Source organism: Cyprinodon variegatus, unplaced genomic scaffold (genome assembly GCF_000732505.1).
Source record: "Cyprinodon variegatus isolate N-32 unplaced genomic scaffold, C_variegatus-1.0 Scaffold1011, whole genome shotgun sequence".
In the NCBI taxonomy this organism is placed as follows: Eukaryota; Metazoa; Chordata; class Actinopteri; order Cyprinodontiformes; family Cyprinodontidae; genus Cyprinodon; species Cyprinodon variegatus.
Window position 1 is genome coordinate 148,267 of NW_015151464.1, and position 9,860 is coordinate 158,126.

The 9,860-nt window shown below is 39.0% G+C and overlaps 1 protein-coding gene across 1 annotated transcript in view; it reads left to right on the plus strand.

Annotated features, from left to right (window-relative positions):
• tmem161a (transmembrane protein 161A) overlaps positions 1-4,836 on the plus strand; it is a 14,889-nt gene extending 10,053 nt beyond the window's left edge. The window contains exons 6-11 of the mRNA XM_015399421.1: positions 942-1,157; positions 1,269-1,412; positions 1,497-1,610; positions 1,687-1,861; positions 1,944-2,040; positions 3,760-4,836. Coding sequence (XP_015254907.1) covers positions 942-1,157; positions 1,269-1,412; positions 1,497-1,610; positions 1,687-1,861; positions 1,944-2,040; positions 3,760-4,064 — 1,051 coding nt within the window. The 3' untranslated portion in view covers positions 4,065-4,836. The remainder of the gene's footprint in view (positions 1-941; positions 1,158-1,268; positions 1,413-1,496; positions 1,611-1,686; positions 1,862-1,943; positions 2,041-3,759) is intronic.
• The last annotated feature ends 5,024 nt before the right edge of the window (positions 4,837-9,860 follow it).

The window sequence follows — 9,860 nt, forward strand, 5'->3', positions numbered from 1 at the left end:
CTGCTGTATGGGACCACTTTGCATTTAGAGTGACCTACGATGACGGTGGAAAGAAAATTGTGGATAAAAGTGCAACAGTGTGCAAGCATTGTGCAACAAATTTTGTTTTTAGTCTAACAGCAACACGACCAACATCATCAACATATACCGAACCGAAAACTGTGACCACGAAACCGTGAACCGAACCGAACCGTGGATTTTGTGAACCGTTCCACCCCTAATCAACAACAGCGCCATTAGCACCAAATCTCTGGAATGTTTTTCAAATTTGAAACATTTCTACCGGGCCAGAAAGCAATGGTTTATGTTAAAATAACCATTCTGATAAATTTTAAAGAAGAATTTTTGCGAAATTTTAAATTCTTGAAATAAAAATGTGAAGCATCTAGGACTGAAACAATTGATCGAATTAATCATGATTAATCAATTATTTCAATAATCATCAACTAATTTAGTAATCAAATAATCATTAATTGGAGTATGTACTCTAAAACAGGCCCTTANATTAATCATGATTAATCAATTATTTCAATAATCATCAACTAATTTAGTAATCAAATAATCATTAATTGGAGTATGTACTCTAAAACAGGCCCTTAGCTGACAGAAACACACTTGGAGCAGTAATTATACCAAAATTGTAAAAATATAAATATTTTTACATTTTAAGATAAAAAAAAAAAAAAAACTTTAGTGTGTAGATCTGCTCTATCCAGAACTCCTCAAGTGGAAAATATTTAGTTTCGAATGGTTTCAGTATGTAAAAAGTATTCTTTAAGGAACTGTTGGTTATCTGATTATTAATGGATTAATCAAAAAAAATAATTGACAGATAAATGGATTTGCAGAATAATCATCAGTTGCAGCCCTAGAAGCGACACAATGACCTATTTATGGAAACAAGTCCACCTGTTTGCTCCTCTTTAACCATTAACCTTCAGAAAGGCCCTTCAGACTCTCATGAGTCACTACTTCCGCTCGGAGGAAGGCGGCGAGCGCTCCGTGTGCCTCGCCTTTGGTTTCCTGTCTCTGCTAGTGGCGATGCTGGTGCTGGTGGTCAGGGAGGACTATCTGGAGTTTGGACTGGAGTCCGGCTTCTCCAACCTGTTTGACAACCTGGAAACATTTGCTAAACAGCAGGGCTATGCCGATTGGTCGTGAGTATCTGTGCATGGAGGCAAAGCGCCTGCAGTGTTTTAGCAGAGAACTGGCCTGTCTAGATGTGAGACGGTTTAAAGGACGCCATCCTCTGGCTGTTTCCATAACAGAATCCCAGTGACTAAGCTGAGCGTGAAGCTGGGCTTGGCTGCTGTCTGCGCTTACATTGGTTCCCTCCTGGCCTTCCCTGGACTCAGGCTGGCCCAGACCCATCTAGATGCTGTACAGATGAACTCTGATCGCCCGCTCATCCAGTAAGAACTCTTACACAAAAAAACTGCCTTTAACTCTTCTTACAGCTGCAGGGTTTAACTGATTGCTCTAATGTCCTTCTACAGGATTCTGCTTCACCTGAGTTTCTTATCTCCTGTGGTCGTGTTGGTTCTGTGGGTGAAACCAATTGCTAGAGACTTTTTGGCCAATGCACCGATGGGAAAGACTTCTGTCACTCTGTAAGTGAACAGCTGTGGTTGATCCTCCTGATGGAGGCGGTGAATAGTAAGAAATGTTCCCTCCTTCCTGTTGCAGTGTGAGCAGTGAAGCATTTGATACCGTGCGACTGTGGATCATCGTGGCGCTGTGTGTGCTGCGGCTGGGACTGACCCGGTACCACCTGCAGGCCTACCTGAACCTGGCTCAGAAGTGGGTGGAGCAGATGAGGAAGGAGGCGGGACGTATTGCTGCCATTGATATCCAGAGGAAGGTCACTGCTCGTTCTCAATCATTAGTAAAGTGAAGTGTTTACTTTTGCTTCCCTCTTCATGAAATATTTTGCTTTATTTCAGGTCACACGAGTGTTTTGCTACCTATCCGTGGTTACACTCCAGTATTTAGTTCCTATTCTGCTCATCCTCTTCTCCACTTTGGCGCTGAAGGTGCTCGGTAGGTAAAACACGGCCTCTGAAAAAGGCCTTTCACTCACTTGTTAATTCAATGTCATGACTGTTTCTAAGCAGAGGTGTTAAGTAACATTACTTTATGTTTACTTAAGTAGTAATTTTCTATACTTTAGTGGAGTAATCATTTTTCAGACAACTTTTTATATCTACTCCTTAAGCTGGACATACAGTGTGTGATATTTTCATCGTACTCGGCTACAGCTCATACTGTACAACCAAACCACAGGGTTTATAAGTTCACAGCTCACAATGCATGTTCTCACACTGTGTGGCCGACACTCTCATGTGATCTACCTGTTCACACTGCACGTCCAAAAACCGCACGTTGGACTCAGCGCTGAGAGATGGCGCTGGTCAGACTTGTCAATCTGGGAGAAGAAGAAGAAGGACTCCCTTGTTTGCGCAGTGCTCGCGGTTCTGGTAAATTGGCCCGTAGCTCTGCTTCAAAAGCAGGGTTTACCTACAAACATGTCACGACGGCCGACTGAATCTAAAACATTTTAATTTTTTTTCCTGAACTTACGATTCCTGATCGGAACTGAACAATCGGCCCAAAAAGGGCAAAAAATTTTACAGTATGTCTGGCTTTAAANACCAATTGTCAAAATTTTGGTGTCCTTCATTCGAGTTCATCCTGGACACTACAGAAAATGGGCTTAAAGTGTAAAAAACCGAACTTCTCCTTTAAGCTGGACATACAGTGTGTGATATTTTCATCGTACTCGGCTACAGCTCATACTGTACAACCAAACCACAGGGTTTATAAGTTTACAGCTCACAATGCATGTTCTCACAATGTGGCCGACGCTCTCATGTGATCTACCTGCTCACACTGCACGTCCAAAAACCGCACGTTGGACTCAGTGCTGAGAGATGGCGCTGGTCAGACTTGTCAATCTGGGAGAAGAAGAAGAAGGACTCCCTTGTTTGCGCAGTGCTCGCGGTTCTGGTAAATCGGCCCGTAGCTCTGCTTCAAAAGCAGGGTTTACCTACAAACATGTCACGACGGCCGACTGAATCTAAAACATTTTAATTTTTTTTCCTGAACTTACGATTCCTGATCGGAACTGAACAATCGGCCCAAAAAGGGCAAAAAATTTTACAGTATGTCTGGCTTTAAATTTTTTTTGAAATTATCTCCACTTTCTACTCTTTACATTTTAAAAACAGACTTTTTAGTTTTGTTTCACTTAAGCTAATTTTCTTCATGATCTGTTTGTACTTAAAACAATTAAAAACCATCGAAATAATACGTTTCATTCAGATAGTTAATTTCTTTGTGGTTGGACTTGGTGCTGCCCCAACTTGTTGTTCACTACATATACAAAATAAATAGGTTTTTCAAGATAATGCAAAGTTAAATTTGATACTGTTACCATTAGTTACAAAAATATATAACGAAGAAAATTAAGTCTAAGGAAGTTATGCAGAATTGTAGAAAATGTTCCTTTAATAGAGTAGTGCAGTAACCTGTATGAGGTTGAAATTATCTATTCCTAACATTATTTCCTGTATTACTTTTACTTTGATACTTTAAGTAGTTTAAAAAAATGGTAGATTTACACTTTTACTTTGTTAAAAAGCTTAAGTTGATGCTCTAACTTCTATTATAGTGTTTTTAAACAATAGGAGGTATGCATCTACTTGAGTAATGAACATTAATAGATGACTCCTTTTTTTACGCTCTGACTTTATTTTCTAGGGAACTACTCCTGGTGTTTTGATAACGAGGAAACTCCGGGAGTGACGCCAGCGCTGGTCCTCCCCACAGCAGCGCCTGTAGCGTCCGGTGGTCTGGATGAGGACGAAGAAGGGATGGAAGACATGGAGGAGGACATCCAGGCCACCGTAGCACATCTTCTGGAGGCGTTCGCTGCGCTGCGGTCTGTCCTCACTCCTATATTTCTGCGTGGTCTCTTTGCCTTTCTCACTTGGTGGGTGGCTGCCTGCCAAGTGATCAGCTCCCTGTTTGGCATCTACTTCCATCAGTACCTGATGCAGAACTGAAGAACCTGGAGGACAGGATGCATGTCTCTGCAAATCACACCAAGCTCTCCGTGTAAAAGATGCTGCTGGACTGGATGCCTGCAGACAGAAAAAAGGGGCAAGTGACAAAGAGCTAGAACCACAGACTGACCGTGGTTTTTGGAAAACTTTGCTGTATCGACCAGCAGGCTTCCAGCATCAGACGTGCAAATATACTGAAGGAACTGGAGCTTTTATTACAAAGAAAGCTTGTTTATCATGCATTTATTTTGTAGCGGCAGATTTAGTAAAGGAAGAATCATTTGGGCATTTGGAGGAATACTTTCATGTTTCCTCCCTTTTTAACCCAATTCAAAGCGGTGGGAAAACAATCTTAGCTCATTTAATGAAAGAACTATAAATTTATGCACCTCAGAGGTTACTTTACTAATCAAATACAGTTTTTAACCTTCTTTTCCTAATAGATAAAATGTGTCAACTTCAAGAAGGCCTTTACCCTGAATAAAATAACATAACTATATGGTATGTAGAATTTAACTTAATTACAGTGTTCATAATATTTATTTTTGTTTATATGCTAAAATAAAAAAAAACATTAAACTCTATCATACAGAAAAGAGCTGACCTCAGTAGATAAGGCCAATATTTATGCTGAAAAGTAGTTGGATCACTTAAAGGGGAAAGGATTTTTTTTCAGCCTAATGGCAATAAATTCAATTCAATTCAGTTTATTTATATTGCACCAATTCACAACACATTTCACCTCAAGGCACTTTACAGAGACAAATCAACAAGATCATGTAGTCAGATTCGTTCAAAGTTTTCTATCTAATGATAACTAGCTGATTGCATTAACTCGAAGGTAATCCCTCACACCAAGCCTGCTTGTAGCGACAGTGGAGAGGATAAACTAAATTTTAACAGAAAGAAACCTCCAGCAGAACCAGGCTCAGTTTGAGCGGCCATCTGCCGAGGCCCACTGTGATTCAAGGAGACAGAAGCAGACATAGAAAAAGAAGCAGAGATACAAAAGGTAAACCAGCTCCACAGACGGCCCCGTCCAGGAAACACACAGCCAGGCAGACGAGCTCCAAGCCAGCTCCCATGTCAGAGGATGCAGAGAGCACATACAGTTAGCAACAGTCAGAGAATCAGGACTACACTAAAAAACAGGCCAAGCTCCATCATTTATAAACAAAGGTGTTGATGGCAGCTGCACAGCTGATATTTCTCTCCAAAATGGAGTCACAGCCAAACAGGAACAAACCAGATGAAGCTACTATAATGAGAAAAAACAGAGAGAGCAAAATGTTAGAGATTGAACTAAGAAATACTTCAGAATGGGAAAATAGTGAAAGAATGAAGCAGAAAGATGAAAAGGGGTCCCTATGTCCTCCAGCAGTGTAAGCCTATAGCAGCATAACTATAGATGCTGATGTTAGTCTTGCAAAGACATATTTTTCAGATGTAAAAAAAACTTCTAATGCCTTTATATTTAAAACTGGTTTCATTGTTATTGTAAAGTTAAGTATTCTAATGTTACAACATCAGACACTATTCTTTCCCTTTGGTGCTCCAAACCCTCATGCATCGTAAGGCCAAGAGTAAGAAATGGAGCAACCCTGAACTGAAGAAACCAGCTCAGGATTCAAGTCTTTTTACTTAGTGAAGAGGATTTAGATTTGGTTTGAAAGTTCTAATCACAAAGCTAAATTGTACTCTGAATCAACAAAGTATCCACTGATCTCAAAAAGAGTTAACAATCAGATCATGTTCAATAAATAGTCTTAAAATCAGCCATTTTCTTTCTATCACTGCATTGTTTTCCCTTTTTTTATCTAGAAAATTTGATGCATGAACTCCAGCTTGCATGGACATAGTTGCCTTTTAGTATGGTAATTAATATCAATGTTTTACCTTTTTTTTTTTTTTTTACACAACAGACATTGAAAACCGGAGAATCTGGTAATGTTAATTAGCATAGGCTTATGAGAGTGGCAGTTAATCATAAAACTGCTTTGGTTTCTTTGTTTTTATAATGTGATGTGCTATTTTCTTACCTGATAAGTCTGTGAACCCAGAAAAAAAAAAAACCTGCTGTTGCTGCTCTAAATGGCTTTAAAGAATTTAGTTTTCTTGTTTTAAACACAGTGATTAATAGTTCTGAATCTGATCTGCTACTGTCATCATAGCGGACTGAGCAGCTAACCTTCTCACACTTTCCTGTACAGGCCTACCCTCCCCAGCTACATTGTAGGAGCTTCTGCTGCAGCTTTAGTCTAGCGTCTGAATCAGTGTTTTATCGAAAGATCTGCTGATCTTCAAGTATTTAATGGGACTAATGCAGGTTTTTGTACTTCCAATTTGGAAGAGGAGATATTTTGCTTAAGGGACTCAGTTTCCCTTAAAGAACCGATTTCAGAGTGCTAACCGTTTATTTTCTTGCAGTTTTTGAGTTTTTTTGCATGGATGTTGAAAATGTTGAGTTCAGGCAAAACAAACTTGGTTTATATTTGTGCCTGAAGGCCAAAACACTGAAGAGTTTCTTTGTTTTAACCGAAGTGCCTGGGAGCTCAGGGAATATCAGTCTCTTCAAACTCTCCCTGTTTGTTTGTCAATGTAAACACATTTGGTTTTATTTCAACACTAGATGGGTTTTAGATATTGGATGGATTGCTTTTTATTTCTCTCACATTAAATACTTTTTACTTTAGAAATAGGTACAGTTTGATGTTTTGGAACTGATTTGTCTTTATTTTGACATCATCTAGAAATCGTTGTACTGTGAAGTTTATATGAAGATGTTTCTGGATGCATTTTTTTGGTCTTCAGCCTATTAAAGAAAACATAATTTTATAAAATGCAGTCGTTCTCACTTTGTTCTGCTTTGTGTCGGGAGATTTCTTTTCTGGGACCGGTGCCCCATTGGACAGAAGGGATCACGCATAACAAATGAGTGTCTGGTTGAAGTGTCCTGACCTCTGACCCCGGCCTCCAGAGGATCATACCTTAATCACTGATGATGACTATGAACCTAATGCCCCTGAACAGTCTGGAAACATTAGCTCACTTTAGCTGTGGCAAATATTCGGTTAGGCAGAGGAAAGAAGGGTTGGGATTCAGAAATGGATTTTATGTGACAGAAGAAGGTTTGATTATACAAATGGGCATCATTTTGAAGGAGTTGATGCAGTGTAATCAAAATTTTGGAATGTGAAAATATAGGAAATATAAAGAATCTGAATTTCAGCACTTTTATAAATTTTCTGGTCATTTTGTTGGATTCCCATTATTTAATTGAAAATACTGACAAACTGGAGACTCTTGAGCTGCAGTTAGATAAACTGATCATGGATCATATTTGTAATCATTAACATGAGAAGTCTGGGTTTCTGGCTCTGGTTAATGAGCTGATGGAGGATTCTGTGTTGGAGCAAAAGGCCTCAGCTTACTTTTAGACTCTTCTCTGAGCTGCAGCTTCTCGCTACAGCTGGCTATGGTTGCCATAGTGATTTCCTGTGCATGTGTTTGCAGAGGACCCAGACATGCCCTGCAGACTGAGCTGAGCTGCTCTCCTGGGAGGAGACCAGACATGACCCTGGTGAAAGTCTCTCGGATTTTGGAGGGAAGACAACAGAGTTGATCTCTGCTGGTAGCAGCTATTCTATAGTGACTTAAAGCAAATGCTCTAAAATGTACCGTCATCCTCTTAGAACGACCAGCAGTGGAAATAAACCTTTTAAACAGAACAATTTTAGATCTATTTTCTTTTACCCAGACAAAAAGCCTCCAGGCTTTTAGGAAGGCTCTTCTGGCTCTCCTCAGCGTATTGAACAGTGTGACAGCCCTGACATGATAATGAGGGAGCCTGTTTGCATGTGGGTTCAAATAAACAGAAACCAGGTAAAGAGGAGAAAAAAACAAACTTAAAAGGTGCAGAATAAATGCCCCTTTTATCGGCCTTCAGACGTAGAAAACTTTCAACAGAATCACATTTTACCTTCCATAGTTATCTGCTTAAAGAAACCAGGACTGACAGCTACAAATTAAAATGTTTTTATTTAAAAGGATTCACAAGAAACATCAAATAAAAACCTCTTTTTTACTAGAGAGGAACTCCACAAACCTTAGGAAAAAGAATCTAAGTAAAAATAAGACCCAGTACTGATAAAAACATTTCTAATAAAAGCATAAAACGAGAATAAAGCTAACTCCACAGCTGGATGAGGATGTCTTAAAAAAAAAACAACTAAATAATCTTATGAGGGGGTTTGATCAGTCTGAAGCAGTTTGATCAGATCTTCAGATAACCATTGGCAATAGCAGAAAGCCTACAGCAGCTATAGTGTAACATAATATCGCCCCCTGCAGGACAAGATCTGGAAATGTCCTGACCTTATTTTGTCACATCAAGCAGTTTATTTTGCAATAATAAACCATAAGCAGATATAAAAAGCAGCACAAGTGAATGTAAAGTTTTTTATTTAGATTCTCACGTTTCTATGAGCAGAGCAGCGAGAAATATCGACATGAAGAGCAGGTGAAAGAGAGACAGGAGCTAAGCCTTATTGGATCATTCGTTAAATGAAGCAGCATCATCCATATTAATTATTCATGACCTTGGGAAAAAAAACAAAAAACATTCATCTTTAAATAAAACCTTCATTTTCTCCGGGTGAAATTTAGTAAAGATCTGGAAATGATTGTTTTAAATTTAATCTAGGAGACTCAGATTCCCCAACATATCTTAAAAATGTCACAAAACTTTGCTTTTTAGATGCGATCAGTTTTGAGAAAGGGGTCCATGAGGGAAGGGGGCAGTTCCAGGTATTTCCTCCCACCACCCACGGTGAAGAAAAGGAAGAAAAAGGCTTTCAAAAAATAGTGTGGTATTCCACACATAATTGGTATTCCATAACACTGATGTTATGGAGGAAATGTCAGGGAAAAGTTTTTCTCCACTGAAACGATGCTGCTTTGATCGATTGTAAAATAAATCCAGAATATTTGGAAAAGGACCTCATCTCCAATAACAATACAGTACAGTGGAGGATCCACTGTACTGTATTGTGGGCCTGGTTGTTTTAGATGACATGCCCACCGAGCAAACATTGGTTGAACAGATGATATAATTTACGACCAAACAACGTCTATGTTTGGTTGAAAATGTGAAAAGCTGCAATTTTCAGATTGTTGAAAAGACGATAGATGGGTTTGCATTGTATTTTAAACGTCTATTGTTGGGACAAAATCAGACCAACCAAACACAGCCCAATTTTCTGGACTATAGACTATGATGGACCGACCAGATTTAACATAAAAACCAACGTCTAAACTTACCAGGACATAAAGCTGAGTAAACCCAAAGTGTTGACCAGACAGAAGCCTGAGTGGCGAGCTGAAGACCCTCCCCAAAACATGCTCAGATAAAGGGATATATTTTAGTTTCAGTGACATAATGCTGCAAGAATAAAATATTAATTTGAAGTAATGCTTTTCCACCACATCAGCTGAGCTGCCTCTGTGCGTGTAGGACCATGTGGATATTTCTTTGCATTATCTAACATAAGGCCTGCGAGGAGCAGTTTAAATTTAATTAGGAGATAAAAAAAATAGTAAAGCCTAAACGTGGGAGTAAGGAAAGACCTAAGGCAGGCCCATTTAGTCTTAAGATGATATAACATTGTTCTTTTTCAATGTGTGTACAAATTTAATATTAGTTTGCAAATTTAATATAAGAGAATAATCTTTTTTTTCTGTCACATATAAACTTACTTTGCTGCATTTTGTTTGACTGTTTTTTATCAAGACATTTAA